The 23,757-nt window shown below is 42.6% G+C and overlaps 1 protein-coding gene across 1 annotated transcript; it reads left to right on the top strand.

Moving 5' to 3' along the window:
- The first annotated feature begins 6,890 nt into the window (after nt 1-6,890).
- Nucleotides 6,891-22,531, top strand: HDDC2 (HD domain containing 2). The gene is given in 7 exon segments (XM_065401559.1): nt 6,891-6,935; nt 6,937-6,963; nt 7,623-7,744; nt 15,326-15,428; nt 17,245-17,313; nt 20,607-20,745; nt 22,380-22,531. Coding segments are annotated over 7 exon segments (603 nt in total). The 3' UTR covers nt 22,478-22,531.
- Nucleotides 22,532-23,757: the final 1,226 nt, after the last annotated feature.

Genomic DNA, 23,757 nt, shown 5'->3' with positions numbered 1-23,757 from the left:
ACCACAGGGGAGCAGGGGAGGCGAGGAGGCTTCCTGGACCTGAGAGGTGCTCTAGGAGCACATGCAGGGTGTGTGTGCTACCAGGGGGAGAGGAGCCCCACCCCCCACCGAGCTCGCTGCTGTTGGCAGGGAGAGGGGGAGTCGTCCTCTCTGGCCCCAGGCCCAGGGCAGCCTGCCTGCACCTCAAACTCCTCATCCCTGGCCCCACCCCACAGCCCGCACTCCTAGCCAGAGCCCTCACCCCTCCCCACACCCCAACCCTCTGCCCCAGCCCTGAGTCCCCTCCTGCACCATGAACCCCTCATCCCTGGCCCCACCGTGCACCCCAACCCTCTGTCCTAGCCCTGAGCCCCTCCCACATCCCAAACCCCTCTCATGGGGGGGGAAGAGGGAGTGGGCCTTGGACCCGTTCTGGGCACCACCAAAAATTATACAAATCTGCCGCCCCGACAGCAACTACAGAAATTAGCATTTTTAAATCAGCAGGTCCAGACAACTTGCACCCAAGAGTTTTAAAAGCTGTCTGTAGAGCTTCCTGGACTATTAATGTTGATTTTCAATAAGTTTTGTAAGACTAGGGAAGTTCCAGAAGACTGGAAGAAAGTTAATGTTGTGTCAATATTTAAAAAGAGTAAATGGGATGACCCGGGTAATTATAGGCCTGTTAGTCTGATATCGATCCTGAGTAAGATAATGGAGTGGCTGATATGGGACTCAATAAAGAATTAAAGACGGCCAATATAATTAATGCCAATCAACATGGGTTTGTGGAAAATAGATCCTGTCAAACAAACTTGATATCTTTTTTTGACGAGATTATAAATTTGATAAAGTTTTGATTGATAAAAATTTGATTGATATTAGTGCTGATGTAACAGACTTCTGTAAGGCATTTGACTTGGTATCGCATTTTGATTAAAAAACTAGAAAAGATATAAAAACACATGAAATGGATTAAAAACTGGCTGATAGGTCTCAAAATGTAATTGTAAATGGGGAATCATCATTGAAATGGGTGCGTTCCTTGTGTGGTCTTGAAAGGATCAGTTCTTGGCCCCACGCTATTTATAACTTTTTTAATGACTTGGAAGAAAATATCAAATCATTCCTGATAGATTTTGTAGATGACACAAAAATTGGGGGAGTGGTAAATAATGAGAGGGCAGGTCACTGATAAAGAGCAATCTGCATTGCTTGGTATGCTGGCCACAAGCAAGCAATATGCATTTTAATATGGCAAAATGTGAGTATATACATGCACAGATGTAGGTAATACTTATACTTACACAGGTCTAAATGGTGTATATCACCTATATACAGCTTGACTATACTGAAGCACTGCACAGGATCTTTGACTATCTTCAGTCCTAGCTTTAATGGGCACAACTCTATGGAAGTCAATGAAGTTGCACCCATCTATATCAAGACTGAACTTGGCCTGGTATCTACAAAAGGCATTACTGTACATTAATGCTCTGCAGCTGTTCTATGTGGCATGGATATTTTCCACATCGTAACATTAACTTTGTCTACCTGCCTGCCCTGCAACCCTCCACCCCCATCAGAGGGGTCATCATAACAGAGTTATGCAGAGATGACTGCAAAGGGAAGAGCCAATATATGAAGCACCACAGATGTAAGGCCAGCCATGCTACTAGCAGTAAGGTGCGGATAGGGGGAGATCAGAGCCACATCACTTATATGTGTAAGGCCTGGTATCCATATTACTTGGCCTGTTTGCACCTGCAGATTATTGGAATAAACAGATTTTGCGTTAATCTCTTATGCACTGTTGCTGAGATTGCCTCACGAAAGGAATAACACAGCACTACTGTGGGAAGTAAAAGACTGCAGCGAGCGTCTTCTTCAATGCTTTTTTAAATGCAGGATGAGAGGCTATTGCCCCTGGTTATTAAAGCCTATGAGATATTATCATAACATGATATATAACAAACTAGATAACCTCCCTTTCTGTCAACTGGCAACAAATGATTCCAAATGCCCTTTTTTCATGAATCTCATCAGGGAACAGTTAGATATATCCATAATTGCCGTATACAGAGTTTTTAGCCTCTGGCTTTTGCTTTTGGGGCTTCTATATTATTGTTTGAAATGTGTAAAGCACAAACCAAAGTTATTTTGTTAGAAGGATTAAAAAGTGATTTAAACCTGGTAGTCTTGTGACAGCTAGTAGGTATCTGAGGTAAAGATCTGTTGGCAGAGAGCGCCATCTGTCATCATTAAACACGAATTACCTCAGCACAAAGCACTGGGTTAAAAACTTGAATATTGCATTTTGGTATTTCTTCATCTGATGTTCTCTTTATTCAAGAAGAAGCAAAAAATAAAAATAATCTGGGATTAAAGAAACAAGAATGAGCCTTAAACCTTTCAATTATCTTTACTGCCTGTAGGGAAAACTTTAAAGTCCACTGCCAAGGTTTCTGCATTAAGTAGCACAGTAATCACAAGAAACCAGAAACCCTGACTGTGTTTCTATTGTTAGGTTACCCAGCTCAGAAATTGGGTTTCACATGAATAGGGAGCTGTCACATGCAGAGAGGAGAACATGCTGTGCTCAATAGATAATGCAGCATGTACACTCTACCTACACACTCTGGAGTTCAGAGAGAGGTTGTGCCTCCCTGGCCTTCTTTACACTAGATATTTTTCTTATTATTTCCCACAGGTGCCGGTACTGATCCTCTGAGGGCTAGTGTAGTCCAGATGCTAATAAGCACTGACATTTTAACCACGTCATCCTGATTGAACAGGTTTAGAATCATCATTGAAATGGGTGCGTTCCTTGTGTGGTTTAGACGACATAGTAGTTAAAGTGCTAGTGGACAGTCAACATTAGCATTCTCATCATCACTACCATTGGTGCAGAGGTTGCAATGAAGAGGACTTTTTCTTTAAAGACTCATCCCCCGAAACACAAGTCCTCCTGAAACTTAGCCCAGCATTAGCCCAGGTCAGTGCTCTTCATGGCAAATTCAGGGCCTGTAGAATTAAATAAGGGTACCTTAAAAAGAAAAGAAGCTGGGGATTTTCAAAAGGATAATGATTACTGGGCATTGCCTTTCTCTGAATGCAGCATCAGGACCTGTACTTATAAAGACTTAAGTATAATGTGATTAACTTTAAGCATGTGAGAAGTTCCATTAAGTTACACGGAATTACTCACATGCATAAAGTTACAGACTTACTAAAATCTGTGTGTGATTTGACCAAGAGCAGATCGGAAAAAAAATGCAATTTTGCTTACATACAAGTTGTAAAGAATATTAATTACAAGCATATTTCACATGCTTTTCAAGGCAATTTTATCCTACATAAGTTGCATATGTGTTTTAATTGATATAAACTTTGGAAGACTAGTTTTATTAAACACTTTAAAAAAATCAGTGATTTTGCTGCTTAAAGGAAATGGATTTCCTTCTGTAAAGTGATGAGAGAAATTGGTCACAGCAGTGGCAGTGCTGTTAATAGCTACCCTTAAAGATAAAACAGGGTTGAATGAGACACATCAGCCTGGCCAACCTCATACTATTACATTCCATGTCACTTCATAACAGCCTAGAATTCAGAATGTACTTGACAAGTTTACAGAGAATGGGGGAGATTTGGCTTGTGTCTCGTGTGACTGTAAGATACATGAAAATCTAGTGAAAATGAAGTCAAATATGATGGCCTTTGGGTGACCAGAGTGACCAGATAGCAAGTGTAAAAAATCGGGATGGAGGTGGGGGGTAATAGGTGCCTATATAAGAAAAAGCCTCCAAAATTGGGACTGTCCGTATAAAATCGGGACATCTGGTCACCCTATCTATGATACATGGCCTCTACTTGATGGAGTCCTGGTGACAGCATTTAAAGGATTGACTCTGTAAAAAAAATAAAATAAAACTTGGATTTTATAATTCATTCAGGAGCACTGTTTAAATATGCATGCAAGCAACAACAACAACAAAAAAAGCTTTACCATCTGTTGATGGCTGGATATTTAGAAAAAAACAGATCCAACGTCATCAAACTGTTTGTGAAAGCTAGTGTTCTGTTTTAAAACCCAGAAAAAAATTGCCACATGCAGACCATTGTCTGACATTTTAATTAGTAATGTGAAATTTAGCAAAGAAATCTGAGGGCTTAAAACATATTGAGTGTGAGGTAAAATAGTGTATTTATTTCAGTTTATAGAAGTGCTAAAAAGGGTGCCTGTAAGGAATGTATTGTAAGGAAACAGACAAGGAGCACTTGCTCACTTGCTTTTTCCCTTGATGTCCTATTTTTTTAAATCTAAACTGTTTGTTCCCCCATCAATACTGTCTTTTCCCTGTATTATTATTAACTAGGTGCCAGCGCATTAGATGTTTGACATTGTACAAAGAATGTAAAGAGACATTGTCCTAGCTCTGAGAACCTTACACTTAATACTGGCAATTTTAATCATCCTGTTGCCCTTTCTGATTTAGTGGTCTATTGTATAGTCCCCTAGTAATTTGCTTCAAATAATACTACCTAATTTCAGTCCCACTCTGCTTCCTGGATGCTGTCCACCTCTGCTCCTTTTTTCTTTGACATGTAAAGATTTCCCCCTTTCATTTTGTGTCCCCAGTGTTTAATTGTACTTGACTCCAACATATTTCAGTTTTATGCTCAGAATAACAGCACAGTTCTTATTTTTTGCATATTGTAAGGAAGGAACCTTAACTCAAATGACAAGAGCCAACTAGTTAAAACAATAGGATCAGATCCACAAAGGGATTTAGATGTCCAAGTCCCAGTTTTAGTCACCACTGTGATCTACACAACCCCTGCTCAGCTGCTACCTGACCCTGTACATGCCTAAATTGTTACAGTAAAAGTCCCTCTGGGCATGCATCCAGACACCTGTCTCCTGCCTAAACCCCAGTGTGACCCTCTAATCAGGGGAAGATAGGAATTCCTCTGTTCAGCTTGTCTGTGGAGTTAGGAGTGCTCAAAGCATGGCTAACTCCACACAAAATGGGTGAGTACCCTAACCACTGAGCTAAACTCCCTCCCCAACCATTTTGTGTGGAAGTAGGCAGGCAAGGGCTTAGGTGCAACCATCTGACTCCAGGGGAGGGGTTCCCAGCTGTGGATCACAAGCAGAGATGGGTGTCTCCCTGCAGCCCAGATATCAGGTTGCCAACAGTCCTGTATTATAAGGGATGTTCCTTGTTTAAATAAAAAATTGTTTGTCCATTACTAAATCAGTATGGGATGCCATTTCACCCTTATTTCAGCCAGGGGTGTTGTGGTACTGGAGCATCGAGCTGGCATCTGAAATCCAGGATGGAGCAGCAGTCCGGCACTTTGCAAAGTGCTGCTGGCTGGCAACTTGACAAAGGCTCCTTGTATAGTCACCGACCCTGGGGCTGGAGCTACAGGCACCAACTTTCCAATGTGCCAGGGGTGCTCACTGCTCAACCCCTGGCTCTGCCACAGGCCCTGCCGCCACTCCACCCCTTCCCACGCTCTCCCCTGAGCCTGCCATGACCTCACTCCTCCCCATCAGAGCCTCCTGCACGCCACAAAACAGCTGGTCGGGAGGGAGGGGGAGGCTCTGATCTGCAGGGCTGCCAGTGGGTGGAGCTGATGGGGGGCTGCTGACCTATTACTGTGGCTCTTTGGCAATGTACATTGATAAATTCGGCCTCCTTCTCAGGCTGGCCACCCCTGGTTTAGTCCATTCGCCACTGATCCGAGCTGCATTATAACCCTCTGTTATTACACACTGGTAACTTTCTGCAAAGTTCGGCTTTGGTTAGGTAGGGTTACCATACGTCCGGATTTTCCCGGACATGTCCGGCTTTTTGGGCCTCAAATCCCCGTCCGGGGGGAAATCCCAAAAAGCCGAACATGTCTGGGAAAATAGGGAGGGGCCGGCGCCACTGGGTGCTGGGCCGGGGGCCGGGCCGGGGCCGGCGGTGCTGAGCCGGGGGTGCTTGGCCGGGGGCTGGCCCGGGGCCGGGCCGGGCCCGGGGGTGCTGGGCCGGGGGCCAGCGGTGCTGGGCCGGGGGCCGGCGGTGCTGGCCCCTGGGGGTGCTCGGCCGGGGGCTGGCCCGGGGCCGGCACCCCAGGGCCCGAGCCGAGCCAGGCTGGAGACGCTGGGGCCGGGGCTGGCCGCCGGAGGGAGCCGCTCGGTTGGGGGGGCCAGACTGGGCCGCGTCTCCTCCCCCCACCCCTGCCAGCTTACCTGCTGCCTGCTTCCCAGGAATCAAATGTTCGCGGGAAGCAGGGAAGGGGGCGGAATTGGGGCGGGGACTTTGGGGAAGGGGTGGAGTTGGGGCGGGGCTGGGGGCGGGGCCGGGGCCCCGTGGAGTGTCCTCTTTTTGGACACTCAAAATATGGTAACCCTAGGTTAGGGCGGAAATGTTCCACCCTTGGTGTTCACTTTCCCAGCAGATCGGTGCAAAATGTGCTCAGCCACTTCTGGGGGCCGGGAGAGGAGCCCAGCAGTTCTTCAGCTCCGCGGTCACAAGAGCGTGGGGCGGGCGTAGGGGGCGGCCCGGCGGCTCTCTGGCGGGCGGGTCCTCTCCGGCCCGCCCCAGCCCTACACTAGGGTTTGGCGTGTCTCGGCTATTGCTGGGCTCCCCGCCTCGTCTTCCAGGCAGCAACGTCTCGCTGCAGGGGGCAGCTGGGCCCAGCGGCCTTCAGCGGGGGGAGAAGGCGCCGGCGGGTGCTTGAGCTCGCCCGGGACAAAGCGGAAGGGGAGGGGCTCGGTCCCCCCCGGTGCAGCGCGGGAGGCGGTGACTAGCTCGGGGCGAGCGGGGAGGCGGGTCCCGGCAGCAGCTGCAGCCCCGCGCGAAGCGGACTCCGCGAGCCCCGCTGCTTCTTCCTCGGCCCGCTCCGCCGGCAGCCCCATGGCCGCGGCCCCGCTGGGCGGCGCCGCCGGGAGCCTGCTGCAGGTTCCTGAGGCTGGTGGGGCAGCTCAAGGTGATGGCGCTGAGGCCGGCCAGGCCAGGCCGAGGCGGGGGGCCGGGGGAGGGCGTGAAGAGTCGGGGACAGGCCCTGACCAGAGGGAGGGAAGTCGACGAGACGCCATAAATCGATCCCCGAGAGATCGATTTCTACCCGCCAATCCGGGCGGGTAGTGAAGACAAACCCTAATTCTAGTTCCTCTGAACAAGTAATTTAACTGTATCTAGTATCAATTTCCACCTCTGTAAAATGGGGATAATACAAATTACACCTACATTGCAGAGATGGAGTGAAGATTAATTACAGTAGTTAATGTGTGATCAATGCTTTGAGGTATAGTGCTATTTAAATGCTGAATATTATTTATTCATACTGAATGCGTGTGGTTAATCAAGCTGAAATGGTCTCTGAAAGCTGAAAAGGACAGATTTTCTGGTGGTGTGTGCTGTGTGTGTAGTATATTGCAATAGAGTTTGTCACAGGATCAATCGCCTGTACTTTCAAACTAACTCTGGCTTTGTAACATTTATTTTTCACTAACATTGAGGCTTCATTTATGCATGAGAAGGAAATGGTTACCCTTAATGGAACAAATTTCCATTGGTATCTCTTAAGCTAAATTCTTCAGAACAGTTATTCAAATGTTTTATATTGTTAAAACTGTCTCCAAGCAGAGAGTACCACGAACAGGCTGGGTGTACAGGAATGTAGAGAAACCAGAGAGTGTATCAGATCATATGTACAGGATGGCAGTCATGGCTTTGGTAACTGAAGATAAACAACTTAATAAAGACAGGTAAGAATACTAATGGTAATGATCAGGCCTGTCTGGAGATTTGGGAACTGAGAACTAATTATTCATTACACCCTGGGGCAAGGAGTTTTAGAATACAGAGGGGGAATCAAAATTGATATTTTTTCCATTCTTTCACAAGTTGCTATGTGCCTTCTGGAGTTGAAGACTGAGGAGTTGTTTTATTAGCTAAAAGTGGAGGCTTGGACAGGCTGCTAACACAGAATAGTTCCAGCTTGATTTCTCTCAAGAGATGTACATAAGAAGGCTGAAGAATCCCGTTCAAAGAGGAGTTTGAAGTGCATGGTGAAGCAATATCCATATTTTATGTAGCTTTTGGCAGAGATTCTATTAACACTTGAGAGAAATAAAAAAATGTAATTAATTTAGCATATAAAGGAAAACATAATTAGCATTGTATCAGCTGTCAAGAGTGGTACAGTATCATATTTGCTTTGTCACCTTTCTGAAGTGATGATAATAGACTTCTGTAACTTGGAACTCATCTTTTCTAATGAAGCTTCAGGAAGTATAAACCACCTTAAAGCATGTTACTGACACTGACTCCTGCACTGCCCACCAGAATGGTCCATTGGCCTAGCAGAGAACATGCATGGCTCCTTTTTCAATGGATAACTCAGAAACACAGGGCCTGATTGTCTACTGCCTTATACGTTGTGTAGTTATTGACATCAGTGAGAAGTGAGTGTGAAAAGGTTTCAGAGTAGCAGCCGTGTTAGTCTGTATCTGCAAAAAGAACAGGAGTACTTGTGGCACCTTAGAGACTAACAAATTTATTAGAGCATAAGCTTTCGTGGGCTACAACCCACTTCTTGGGATGCATATAGAGTGAAACATATATTGAGGAGATATATATATATATACACACATACAGAGAGCATGAACAGGTGGGAGTTGTCTTACCAACTCTGAGAGGCCAATTAAGTAAGAGAAAAAAAACGTTTGAAGTGATAATCAAGATAGCTCAGTACAGACAGTTTGATAAGAAGCAAGTGTGAAAATACTTACAAGGGGAGATAGATTCAATGTTTGTAATGGCTCAGCCATTCCCAGTCCTTATTTAATCCTGAGTTGATTGTGTCTAGTTTGCATATCAATTCCAGCTCAGCAGTCTCTCGTTGGTGTCTGTTTTTGAAGTTTTTCTGTTTTAAGATAGCCACCCGCAGGTCTGCCATAGAATGGCCAGACAGGTTAAAGTGTTCTCCCACTGGTTTTTGAGTATTATGATTCCTGATGTCAGATTTGTGTCCATTTATTCTTTTGCGTAGAGACTGTCCGGTTTGGCCAATGTACATGGCAGAGGGGCATTGCTGGCACATGATGGCATATATCACATTGTAGATGTGCAGGTGAACGAGCCCCTGATGGTATGGCTGATGTGATTAGGCCCTATGATGATGTCACTTGAATAGATATGTGGACAGAGTTGGCATCGGGCTTTGTTACAAGGATAGGTTCCTGGGTCAGTGTTTTTGTTCAGTGATGTGTGGTTGCTGGTGAGTATTTGCTTTAGGTTGGGGGGTTGTGTGTAAGCGAGGACAGGTCTGTCTCCCAAGATCTGTGAGAGTAAAGGATCATCTTTCAGGATAGGTTGTAGATCTCTGATGATGCGCTGGAGAGGTTTTAGTTGGGGGCTGAAGGTGACAGCTAGTGGTGTTCTGTTATTTTCTTTGTTGGCCCTGTCTTGTAGGAGGTGACTTCTGGGTACTCGTCTGGCTCTGTCAATCTGTTTTTTCACTTCAGCAGGTGGGTATTGTAGTTTTAAGAATGCTTGATAGAGATCTTGTAGGTGCTTGTCTCTATCTGAGGGATTAGAGCAAATGCGGTTATATCTTAGAGCTTGGCTGTAGACAATGGATCATGTGGTGTGTCCTGGATGGAAGCTGGAGGCATGTAGGTAAGTGTAGCGGTCAGTAGGTTTCCGGTATAGGGTGGTATTTATGTGACCATCACTTATTAGCACAGTAGTGTCCAGGAAATGGACCGCTTGTGTGGATTGATCTAGGCTGAGGTTGATGGTGGGATGGAAATTATTGAAATCATGGTGGAATTCCTCAAGGGCTCCTTTTCCATGGGTCCAGATGATGAAGATGTCATCAATGTAGCGCAAGTAGAGTAGGGGCGTTAGGGGACGAGAGCTAAGGAAGCGTTGTTCTAAGTCAGCCATAAAAATGTTGGCATACTGTGGGGCCATGCGGGTACCCATAGCAGTGCCGCTGACTTGAAGGTATATATTGTCCCCAAATGTGAAATAGTTGTGGGTGAGGACAAAGTCACAGAGTTCAGCCACCAGGTTAGCTGTGACATTATCGGGGATACTGTTCCTGATAGCTTGTAGTCCATCTTTGTGTGGAATATTGGTGTAGAGGGCTTTTACGTCCATAGTGGCCAGGATGGTGTTTTCTGGAAGATCACCGATGGATTGTAGTTTCCTCAGGAAGTCAGTGGTGTCTCGAAGATAGCTAGGAGTGCTGGTAGCGTAGGGTCTGAGGAGAGAGTCCACATAACCAGACAAGCCTGATGTTAGGGTGCCAATGCCTGAGATGATGGGGCGTCCAGGATTTCCAGGTTTATAGATCTTGGGTAGCAAATAGAATGTCCCTGGTCGGGGTTCTAGGCATGTGTCTGTACAGATTTGTTCCTGTGCTTTGTCAGGGAGTTTTTTTAGCAGATGGTGTAGTTTCTTTAGGTAATCCTCAGTGGGATCAGAGGATAATGGCCTGTAGAACGTGGTGTTAGAGAGCTGTCTAGCAGCCTCTTGGTCATATTCCAATTTATTCATGATGACAACAGCACCTCCTTTGTCAGCCTTTTTGATAATGATGTCAGGGTTGTTTCTGAGGCTGTAGATGGCGTTGTGTTCAGCATGGCTGAGGTTATGGGGCAAGTGATGTTGCTTTTCCACAATTTCAGCCTTTGCACGTTGACGGAAGCAATCTATGTAGAAATCCAGTCTGTTGTTTCGACCGTCCGGAGGAGTCCACGCAGAATCCTTTTTTTTGTAGTGCTGGTACGGAGGATTCTCTGGGTTAGTCTCTCTGCAAAAGAATTAATGGACACAAATCTGACATCAGGAATCATAATACTCAAAAACCAGTGGGAGAACACTTTAACCTGTCTGGCCATTCTATGACAGACCTGCGGGTGGCTATCTTAAAACAGAAAAACTTCAAAAACAGACTCCAACGAGAGACTGCTGAGCTGGAATTGATATGCAAACTAGACACAATCAACTCAGGATTAAATAAGGACTGGGAATGGCTGAGCCATTACAAACATTGAATCTATCTCCCCTTGTAAGTATTTTCACACTTGCTTCTTATCAAACTGTCTGTACTGAGCTATCTTGATTATCACTTCAAAAGTTTTTTTCTCTTACTTAATTGGCCTCTCAGAGTTGGTAAGACAACTCCCACCTGTTCATGCTGTCTGTATGTGTGTATATATATCTCCTCAATATATGTTTCACTCTATATGCATCCGAAGAAGTGGGTTGTAGCCCACGAAAGCTTATGCTCTAATAAATTTGTTAGTCTCTAAGGTGCCACAAGTACTCCTGTTCTTTTTGTGAAAAGGTTATAAAACAATAGCATCAGAATGGTAGCATTTTAGACTTGTTTTGCACAGGTGTCAATAAATTTGAGGTGCAAGGCACTGTAGAATCAGGCCCAGAGAGTTGACTGACATGGCAGAAGTTCCATAGCTAATTTGTGGCAGAGGTGGAACAGATTCTTGATTTCCTCCTACGGGCTGGGGGAGAGCCAACAGGTGCAGAGGAGCACACAGTTTGGACAGAGGCATCCCTTAGGAGATGCTCTGTTAACGGGGACACTCTACCATCCTAGTGAAGAGGAGAGGATAGAAGTTGACAAAATACAGATAGGAACTGAAGAGAAACAAAGGGAAAAGTCCCATTCATCTCCACATGGAGGCAGACAATTACATACTGACAAATTTTATAAGTGCTTGTATACAAATTCTAGAAGTCTAAATACTAAGATGGGTGTACCTGAATGACTGGTATTAAATGAGGATATGGATATAATAGGCATCACAGAAACTTGCTGGAATGGAATGTGGTAATACCAGGGTACAAAATATATAGGAATGGCAGAGTAGGTCGTGCTGGTGGGAGAGTGACACTATACGTGAAAGAAAGCATAGAGTCAAATATAGTTTAAATGAAAAAAAAAAAAAAGGTGAATCAAACTTTACCATAGAAACTCTATGGATAGAAATTCCATGCTTGAATAACAAGAGTATAGCAGTAGGAATATACTACAGTAAAACCTCAGAGTTACGAGCTGACCAGTCAACCACACACCTCATTGGGAACCAGAAATATGCAATCAGGCAGCAGCAGAGACCAGAAAAAAACCCCCACCCAAATACAGTACAGTACTGTGTTAAACATAAATTACCAAAAAAAAGGGGGGGGGAGGGAAGCAGCATTTTTCTTCTGAAGTAAAGCATCAAAGTTGTATTAAGTCAATATTCAGTTGTAAACTTTTGAAAGAACAATCATGTTTTGTTCAGAGTTGTGAACATTTCAGAGTTACAAACAACCTCCATTCCTGAGGTGTTCGTAACTATAGGTTCTACCGTGCCGACAACATGACCAGGGTGGTAATAGTGATTGTGAAATGCTCAGGAAGATTAGAGAGACTACAAAAACAGAAAATGTAACAATAATGGGGGATTTCAACTATCCCCATATTGATTGGGAACATGTCACCTCAGGATGGGATGCACAGATAAAATTTCTAGACACCAATAATGACTGTTTCTTGGAGCAGCTAGTCCTAGAACCCCCAAGGGGAGAGGCAATTCTTGATTTAGTTCTAAGTGGAGCACAGGATCTGGTCCAAGATGTGCAGTAATAGTGACCATAATGTAATTAAATTTAACAACCTGGGGGGGAGATATACCAAAGAAACCCACCACAGTAGCATTTAACTTCTAAGAGGAGAAGTACACAAAAATGAGGAAGCTACTTAAATGGAAATGTAAAGGAACAGTCACAAGAGTGAAATGCCTGCAAGCTGCATAGAAACTTTTAAAAAATTCTCTCAAACTAAATGTATTTTCCTGCCTCTCTTCTTCTGCCCCTCCCAACCCCCAAAAAAGCAAGAGGGCCAAAAAAATTAAAACAAAAAAAGCCACCATGGCTAAACAACAGAGTAAAAGAGGTGGTGAAACCAAAAGACATCTTTTAAAAACTGGAAGTCAAATCCTACTGAGGAAAATAAAAAGGAGCATAAATTCTGGCAAGTCAAGTGTAAAAGTATAATTAAGCAGGCCAAAACGAATAGAAAGAGCAACTAGCTAAGGATAAAAACTAATAGCAACATTTTTTTTTAAGTGCATCAAAAGCAGGAAGCCTGCCAATAAGTGGGGCCACTGGATGATTGAGGGTACTAAAGGGCGCTCAGGGAAGAGAAGGCCATTGGGGAGAAGCTAAATTAATTCTTTGCTTTGGTCTTCACTGCAGAGGATGTGAGGGAGATTGCCATTCTTTTTAGGTGATAAAATTGAGGACTGTCCCAGATTGAGGTGTCAATAGAGGAGGTTTTGGAACAAATTGATAAATTAAACAGTAATAAGACACCAGGACCAGAAGGTATTCACCCAAGAGTTCTGAAGAAACTCCAATATGAAATTGCAGAACCACTAACTGTGGTATGTAACCCATCACTTAAATCAACCTCTATACCACATGACTGGAGGATACCCAATATAAATGCTGATTCTTAAAAAAGGTTCCAGAAGTGATCCTGGCAATTACAAGCTGGTAAGCCTAATTTCAGTACCAGGCAAAAGAGATGACGAAGAGGGGGATGTGATAGAGGTCTATAAAACCATGACTCATGGAGAAAGTGAATAAGGAAGGTTTATTTACTCCTTCACATAACACAAGAACCAGGGAGTCGCCCAATGAAATTAATAGGCAGCAGATTTAAAACAAACATAAAAAAGTACTTCTTTGCACAACTCACACTCAGCCTGTGGAACTCATTGCCAGGGAATGTTTTGAAGGTCAAAAGTATAACTGGGTTCAAAAAAGAATTCGATAAGTTCAGGGAGGATAAGTCCATCAATGGCTTTTAGCCAAGATCATCAGGGATGCCACTCCATGCTCTGGGTCTCCCTAAGCCTCTGACTGCCAGAAGCTGGGACTGGATGCACTTGATAATTGCCCTGTTCTATTATCATGCTCAGCACAGTAGTATCTCAGTGCCTTCAAGTAAGTGCGTTAAGCAACATTACTAACATCTGTCATATGTTTTTCTTCTCGTTCTTTCTTTCTTCTCTTTCTTTTTAGGGGGGGAGGGATAGCTCAGTGGTTTGAGCATTGGCCTGCTAAACCCAGGGTTGTGAGTTCAATCCTTGAGGGGGCCACTTGGGGATCTAGGGCAAAATCAGTACTTGGTCCTGCTAGTGAAGGCAGGGGGCTGGACTCGATGACCTTTCAAGGTCCCTTCCAGTTCTAGGAGATGGGATATCTCCATTAATTTCAATTTCCTAGGGGGGAAGTGCGTGCAGTGGAGTGTTTTGTTTTGGAGTTTTTTAAAAATAAAATATACATTTTTTTTCTCCCTCCTCTTCCTCCACCTCCTGGCCCCGCTCCCACTATAGGTATATGCTAGAGAAGGCAAAGTGGGGGAAAAAATGTGCCTTGCATGTAGATCAGAAGGTGGTGAGGTTTGTGCTGGTTCTTAGATTCTGGGGGAGTTCATTCCACAGTCTTGGGCAGGACCCTGAGAAGCTCTGTCTCCTGCATGAGCAAGCTTCACCCTTATTTCATTGTGCCAGAGGAATGAATGAACTTGAAGCCAACTGAAAAATCAGACTAGTAATACTTACCCACCATTGTAAAGTGCTTTGAGATCTACAGGATGTGGTCAGAGCACAAAGCATCATTGACAGCCACATTTTTTTGGAGGAGGTTGCTACAGCACAGAGAGGTTCACTGACTTGGCTGGAAGCCTGTGAGCCCTAGTGCGTTACGTAGATCTGTGTTCTAGTCTTGCAACTTGCACTTAATTTGCTGATTGCTTTTAATGCTTTTTACTGCACTCTGTTAAAGAAGGCTGGGCTGTGCCACCATGAGTTGCTAACTTAGCTACATAATGTATGTGTATTTTGTCAGGTGGCATTTTGAATTTGGCAGGGCTCCTTATATCTTTATACTTAGTAAATGCAAACATTGTTATCATGTGAGTAGTGTATAATGGATAATGTCGTTAGCTTTTATGCGGTAGGGATTGGTAAATGATATGCTAGGTAACTACACTGTTGTCACTTAATATCTTTTGCTTCCCCACCCCCACCCCTCCCCCAAACAAGGCTTTCTGGTTTTGGATATCTATCCAAATATCTTTTCATACATAACAGTAACTAGAAATTGGGATTCAAATATACTATGGGATGGAAAATTATTTCACTAATACTGATCTATTATAATATAAGGGGGAGGGAGAGTTTATCAATACTGCTTATTAATAAACAAAGTGTAACTATAAAGTTTATTGGCTAATCATGCAGTGTTTCTCTCCTTATCAGATGTGTACGGCTAGCTCTGGTTCATGATATGGCTGAATGCATTGTTGGAGATATAGCACCTGCAGATAACATCTCCAAAGAGGAGAAACATCAGCGAGAGGAGGTTGGTATGGTTGCAGATGCAGCCTGGTACTCTGTAGAACTTTGTAAAGGCTTTGCACTTTATTTGTAGAGGTGAACAACTAGTTATTGGGGAGACCCTCAAAACAACATAATACAGAACATGAATTTGTGCATGTATGCCACGGAGTAGCACTAAAAAACCCTGCTAATTTGACTTGTCTACATAACACCACAAAGTGCAGGATAATAAAAGGGAAGTTTTTTGAAAGAACCCAAACATCAGCCACCTGCCAAATGAATTGACTGGATTTTCAGTAGTCTGAGATGTTAGTGAAGTTGCTCATGTATGTCCATGCTTATTTTCTGGGGAGTAGAGGCACAGGTCAGAAGAGAGAGGGACAGATAGTTAATACTTGACACATGGCACTAGACCAGTGGTTTTCAAACTTTTTGTATTGTTGACCCCTTTCAAATAGCAAGCCTCTGAGTGTGACTTCCCCTTATAAATTAAAAATGAAGTGGGGGTAACAACCCCCAGTTTGAGAACCCCTGCACTGGACACTTCCAAAGTATCATACAAACTTTACCTGTTTATTCTTACAGTACGCCTGTGTGGCAGGTAATCAGTGAGCCTGACAAACAAATGCAACTGTCTGAGTACATAGTCTTTGGCTTTAATGATGGCCACAAACATATCCATTAATCACAGTTTTGTCATTTCTGGCTCTCTGTATTATTTAAAGCTAAAAGGGAAAAGTTTTCCTACAATTACAGCTAGAGGGCACCACCTTACTTAATAATCTTTTCCAAGGGATACAAATAAGTTGTTTAAAGAGTCTAAAAGAAAAACAATCTTACAGTGAATTTTCTGCCACTCTTATGCTTACTGTTTTATTTAGATTTTTTTAAAAAATAATTCTAGCAATATGTTCCTGGTGAAAAGAAGATTGGACTTAAAAGATTAAATGGCTATTCAGAGTTCTTTAAATGCTATCTTTATTCACTGTAACATTGACTGTTCTGTTCTATTATGTACCTGTTTGGAGTGTGCTCTTTTAAAAAAAAAAAAATATATATATATATAAAAAATTGTTTCCCTAATGCCTGCTGGGAATGTTTCTCCACTAAGGGCCAGACTAAGGGCATTTAGGTGCTTAAAGATGCAGGTAGGTGCCTAGTAGGAAAAGGGCCTAGGGAGCTGTCTGCATCTTTAGGACACCAAATACCTATAAAAATCTGGCCCTACGTGCCTGTTGCTCCTCCTCGTCCCATTAAAGCAAACAGGAGTCTTGTCATTGATTTCTTTGGGTGCAGGATTGAGCCCTAAATATTTATACTTCTTAAGTGCTATCTTTGTATAAAATAACACCTTGAGTGGTAAGTTTCGACATAACTGTATATTGGCATAAAACTTGGCCTTGCTTTTATTGTTATTTGTTTTCAATTAGGACCAAGTATTACTGGGGAAACAGAGTAGGACTAGAATGAAATTGATTAGTTGGAATGACATGCAAAGAGGATTCCACTGTTCATACCAATAATTTGGTATTGCATCAAAACAGTGTTAAACAGTATCTGGTACCTGGGGTCAGTGGATGGTGCTTCAGATTATTTTCTGCTGCTTGGGGCTAGTCCTCTGCAATTTATTGACCAGGTCTGGGGTGCAGAAGCTATTCTGTACCCATTGCTTTTATTGTTCCATTAGCAGAGTTAGTACTGTACGTGTGCAGCTGTGGAGAGAGAGATGATTCACTGTTTATACAAAGGTGGTGGTGGACAAATTGTTTTCCAGAAAACAAAGGAAAAGATATTGTACTCAGATAATGGCCAAATGAAAGCAGGAGTCTGTCTTTCAGGCAGCTATGAAACATTTGACCCAGCTGCTATCAGACGACCTGAGAAAAGAAATCTATGAACTCTGGGAAGTAAGTATAAATCACTTGATGCATTTATTCCACATTATTGCTGACAACATGACCAACCAATTGTCTTATTTTCATGGTGTTTGGTGCCTAGTGAAGTTCATAATCTTTATTCTAAAATCTTTAGAGCAAGATGGGTTTGGAATTTTTCTTTGGGGGTACGTTTGTATGGCAGCAACTTTCTGAACTCTTTTTCATAAAGGAAACAAAATAATTCGGTATAATGACCGAAATTGTGCTCTTATACCTGTGTAGCCCCACTGCATTCGAGGGATTGATTTACATAACAGGGTGGGATTTGGCCCAGTATGTGTATTTACCTGGTCAGACAGTGCTGTTCCATAAGCAACATAACCTTAAAAAGGACTATGGTTTTAACTTCGACAGTGTCTTAAATGAGAATTTCAACTAAATGAAATATTTCACTGTATTACTTCCCAATTCATAATAGGTGGTATTTGAATTAAATTAAAATATGGATTAAATTGAAAAATGACCATGTTGACCTGAAAATATCTTATCTTTATACTAGAGAATCTGTTATACATACAGAGGTGATATGTTAGAATATTGTTGTGACGAGTTGGATCACAGAAACCCCCTTGGGAGCTGCCACCCGATGTGCAAAGACTACTTCTGCTCCTGTTTTCCCTGCCAGCTCAGGACTCCAGCACCCTGTCTTGCTGAGCCAGACACTCCTGTCTGCTCCAACACAGACCCAGGGTCTGAATCACTTGTCCCAGAGCTGCAAGTTTACCCGAAAACAGCTCACAGAAGCGTGCTTGTCTTTAGCACTCAGATGCCCAACTCCCAATGGGGTCTAAACCCAGATAAATCCGTTTTACCCTGCATAAAGCTTATGCAGAGTAAACTCATAAATTGTTCGCCCTCTATAACACTGATAGAGAGATATGCACAGTTGTTTGCTCCCCCAGGTATTAATACATACTCTGAGTAAATTACTAAATAAAAAGTGATTTTATTAAATACAGACAGTAGGATTTAAGTGGTTCCAAGTAGTAACAGACAGAACAAAGTAAGTCACCAAGCAAAATAAAATAAAATGCGTAAATCTATGTCTAATCAAGCTAAATCCAGATAACCTCACCCTCAGAGATGCTTCAGTAAGTTTTTCTCAGACTGGACACCTTCCAGGCCTGGGCACAATTCTTTCCCCTGGTACAGCTCTTGTTCCAGCTCAGGTGATAGCTAGGGGATTCTTCATGATGGCTCCTCTCTTGTGGATGGAGACCCCCCTCCTCCCCCCTATGCAAAGTCCAGCTCCAGGATGGAGTTCTGGAGTCACCTGGGCAAGTCACATGCCCCTGCATGACTCAGTCTTTACAGGCCAAAGCCATTGTCCACATGGTATCTTGCATGTCTCCAGGAAGACTTCTTATGTGGATTGGAGCATTCCAAGATGCATTGTTCCCCAAGTGTTTCCTGATCAGGTACTTAACCTGGCGAATTCCTTCCTAAAGAAGCTGACCAAATGCCTCACAAAGCTTACTTAGAAACCAAGCAAGCATACAGCCCATATTCTTAACCTCAAGTAGAAAATGATATATATGTACAAATAGGATGAATAGATATAGTAGACCATAACCTTTACGGAGATATGTTACATGGCACAGGGCAGCACAAACCATATTCCAGTTATATCATACATACATTTATAAACACCCCCCCATAAAGCCTTATGGGGTACGCTGTCACAATTGTGATCTTGCATTAACTGCAAGTCAGGAAACATTAGGCTGCTTTCCCCCAAAAATTTGTGTTGGAAAAAAAAAAAGCTATTATTTCCCCCAACATATAGTAACTTTCCCTCACCAATTGTCTGCTTTTGTATATTTTATTGTAAGCAGGTAGCTGTGCAGTCCTTGACCTCTGTAACCTGAGGCTGCATTTAATACTGATATTCTTCCTGTTCCACTTGAATTGTATTTAAATAGGTTTCCAGATATTTGAAGATAAATTCTGCCCACAGTTGTATCTCCATTGATTTTAATTGGGTTGTATTGGTTTAAGTGACAGCAGAACTGGATTTTCAAAGTTACATTCCAAGGTTAAAATAATGAATCATGGAAAACTATAGTGTATTCATAAACTTAGCCCTTTCCTTTAGCCGTTTTCACTGGAAAACTCCTCTAGCAGACAGGCAGGAAGTCATTATAGAAAGAGTTGAACTATACCATGGGATTTTTCGCATACTTTTTTTTTTTTTGGCTTTGGGCTCCTGTCCCGACTTGTACAGGAGCTGATTCCCCATCCCCACCTTACCTAACTACAGCACACATTAGCTTTTTACCTTTCTCATTAAATATCATTTCTCATATGCACATTTTGTAGTTCATATTGTTATTTGTATCATTTATTTTTGTTTCTACCTTCAGGGTAACTTAATCAGCATGGGGTTTCATGCATAGGAGTATCAGTGTACCACACTGAAAATATACACAAACCCTAGCCTTCACTGCTGCTAAGCAGCTAGTTCTGTTTAAAAAAAAAAAATCTCTGAAATATTCAATCAAAAAACTACTCTGTTATACAAAGGCAATACCATTGACTTCAGTGTTCCCTATGGAAAGTGAGAATGAATTGGCACAGGTTTGAGCTGGGGATAGGGTGGACAGTGGTTGTGGAAGATCCTCCCACAGCTCTGACAGTACAGCTGGTTCCTGACTTGTGACATCCTCATTAGCTTGGTCCTTGAGCCGACCGTCACTTGTTTCCATTTGTGCCAACCGGATGGATGGTTTTGAAGTGTGAAGAGCTAATTCAATTTAAACTAAATGGAAGGATAAACAAAAATAGGTCTGCAACTAGGGTCCCTGATTTCAAAAGGGCAAACTTCAAAAAATTAAGGGCATTAGTTAGGGAAGTGGACTGGACTGAAGAACTCAAGGATCTGAAAGTGGAGGAGGCATGGAATTACATTGTCAAAGTTCCAGAAGCTCTCTGAAGCCTGCATCCCAAGGATTTTTAATGAATCTAAATTCTGGGGTTTCTTTATATGAGCTCAGATTCAGCAAAGCATTGCAGCATGTGAATAATAATATTCCTACTTAGTAAAGCACACAAACGTGTTAAGTCTCGTGGAACTTAAGCATGTGCTGAAATGTTTTGTTGAATCAGAGCCTTAAAAAGACATGAGGTCTACTGTACTCTTGAATAGCTGTGATACAGATGAAGAAATGCGAAGTGTAAAAAAGGGCTTTTAGTTCTGGCACTGTATGTTCCAGCATTTGTGCCAGCATAGTGAATCAAATCTCTCTAATTGCACATCTGTTCAGGAATATGAACACCAGTCTACAGCAGAAGCCAGATTTGTAAAAGAGCTGGATCAGTGTGAGATGATACTCCAAGCATCTGAATATGAAGAGTTGGAAAAAATGCCTGGAAGACTGCAGGACTTTTATGATTCAACTTCAGGTATGAAATTTGATTTTTGTAAACGAGAGAGAGGAGTCTGTGAATCCCAGTGGGGCATGATTCTTGGATTTAAAGTGGCAGTTAGCTGCTTATGTCATTTTTGTCAATCTAGCCCTGAGTCTCCTTTAAAGCGCTGTCAGTGTAAAGAGGCCTGAAAGTGGGGATAAACTACATACACACATTTAAAGTCTCTTTACATTGTAAGAGCAGTGTGAAATAGTCTTAATGTAAATGAGAATCAAGCCTAATGAACAGGTTGCTTCAGATGTGCTTGTATTGTGTTCAGTTCCCTTCTATAGTGTTTACTATTGTTCATTTTACTTAATCTCTGCAGGATAAGGGAAAAGAGATACTTTTATATACAGAGTTTAACACTAATGAAGGGCTATGTTCAAAAAGAGAGAGAACTCAACGTGTTTTGAAAAATAAGGACACAAGAATAAAAGAACCAGCACTATATAGTTAGACACAGTGTCAGTGGAAAGACTTCAGTGGACAGTGGGTCGGTATATAGAGGAGAACATCAGACTGAAATATCTGAAAGTGTAAGTGGTAACTATATCCCTAGCTGCGATTTTACTAGTGTTCCTACTTCCAAACTCAATGTTGTGAAACTGGAGATGCTACACCTCACCAGCTATATCAGTGAACCTTCAGGTTGATCTGGTGTTTGAAATAGATTCTTATAGTCAAATATTCTGCCCAATCATCAGACAAGCTTTAATTTAAGCTTTTGCTGCCAAGTCTTTATCCAATGATTTAATTTTTTCTCCTGCCAGGGAAGCTTCAGAAAGGCTATATGCAGTGAGTTTTCTTGGCAACTGGCCTGCATAACATACTATGAAACATGCCTGTTAACTTTTACACCTCATTATGGCTCCAGTTCAGAAAAGAAATCATGTACTTATGCCCATCACGATTCATAGGATCTAGGGCAAGAAGGGTAACATTACCCCTGGTAGTTGTTCCAGTGATTGATTACCCTCTGTGTTAATAAATTATGCCTTATTACTAATCTGACTTTGTCTAGCTTAAACTTCTAACCACTGGATCTTGTTATACCATTTGCTGCTAGACTGAGGAGCCCATTGTCAAGTATTTGTTCTCTATATCGGTACTTACAGATGACCAAGTCACCCCTTAACCTTCTCTTTGTTAAGCTAAACAGATTGAGCTCCTTGAGTCTCACTATAAGGCATGTTTTCCAATCCGTCAATCATTGCTGTGGGTTTTTGCTCAACCTTTTCCAGCTCTTCTTGAACTGTGAGCACCAGTTCCAAATCCAGAGTATAAAATGGAATTAATGCCCATTACATCCCCCTGCAGTCAAACATGAACCTTAAGTTTAAATACCATCCTGAATCAGGCTCCATAGCATGAATTTTTAATATTTAGACTCTTCCTCCCTCCAAATAGTATATGGAACAGGATATACTCTAGATGAACAGTTGCTCTTCTTTGTAGCTATAGTTATTCCTGAAACATCACAGCTAGTGTTCACAATTAAAGGGAGAACATATGTACTAATGGTTTCTTTTGTGATAGAATATGTAACAGATTATACTGTTGCTCCAGGTACAAATTATTATAAAGGGAAATAAGAGCATGATAATGAATTTTTTTTTGTTTTACAGGAAAATTTAATCACCCAGAAGTCGTCCAACTTGTGTCTTCCATTAATATAGAAAGAAATAAAAAAATAGCTGCTACAGCAAGTGAGCCATGTGCTTGATTAATTTTAAAACTTCTGTAGCTAAAATAAAATATTTATTTTGCTGCTACAGCATCACTAATTTTTCAGGAGTGTTTTTTCTTTCCATTAATTGCTGGGAATCCATGGAAAAATATAGATAAGGGAAATTGGCATCCTATGATATCAAATGCAAAATTATCCTGAGATCAAACAGTGTAACTAGGGTTGTCTTTTTTTTAGTTTGATGCAACCTGTTTAACTTGTATAGTCAATTGCTTGATCCAATTTTGTTCATTATGAAATACAGTAGAACCTCAAAAATACAAACACCAGAGTTATGGACTGACTGGTCAACCAGACACCATGTGAAACTGGAAGTAACCAATCAGGCAGCAGTGGAGACTCCGCCCAAAAAAAGGCAAATATGGTACTGTGGCCGTGTTGCATCTTCAAGGTAGCTGTGGGGCGCACCTACTCACAGGTAGGAGTTGAAGACATTGAGATTTGCAGGCAAAGCTGTGAGCCCCTGCTGCCAGCCCAAGGCAGCAGGAGCAATATTGGGGTCTGCACTGATTTCACCAGCATCCACCACTCCCAGTCAGGAGGGGGGGAAGCTGGCCCAGGCAAGACGCTGCCACTGGAGCCAGAGCTATGACCAACCTCTATTCCCGAGGTGTCCATAACTTGGAGGTTCTACTTCTACTGTATACGCAAGAGTCCAAATAGCCAGTGTTAGTCCAATTTATGGAAAAAGGTTCCATATGATACCAGTCTCCAGGAAGCCATCTCATATGGCATTGTTTCATTCACCTTACACAGGTGTGCTCCCAAAGTTACACTCCAAATGCCATCTTTTTATACAAGTAAAAAGTAATGTATAGGTCATCTAAAACTAGATTTAACCAATCTGCCTTGTTTTTCCAGTACGCCTTAGCACTGGACACATGCATTCCAGGTACCAAAGGGCATGATGGCACCTCCTGGGTTTGTACTAGCATAGAACAATCATATGTCTTGTCCTCTTCCTTTAGGATAGTCCAGTACTGGTCTGTGAGAATAAGTCTCTACCTGTTCCTATGGTAAAATGATATGTCCTGACCCTGACAACTTTTCTATCTACTTAAGCCAGGGGTGGGCAAACTTTTTCGGAACCCTGATGTTGCCCTCAGGCCAAACTGTGTGGAGGGCCGGGTAGGGAAGGCTATGCCTCCCCAAACAACCTGGCCCCCACCCTCTCCCACTTCCCATATGGATGTCTCAATTGCCCCACCACTCTGTTAATAGTTAGGAAGAGAGACTGGGCATCAACGGCATGTTTA

This window comes from Emys orbicularis, chromosome 3 (assembly GCF_028017835.1).
Source record: "Emys orbicularis isolate rEmyOrb1 chromosome 3, rEmyOrb1.hap1, whole genome shotgun sequence".
Classification (NCBI taxonomy): domain Eukaryota; kingdom Metazoa; phylum Chordata; order Testudines; family Emydidae; genus Emys; species Emys orbicularis.
Note: the sequence above shows the minus strand (reverse complement) of the source record. Positions and strands in the feature narration are given on the sequence as shown.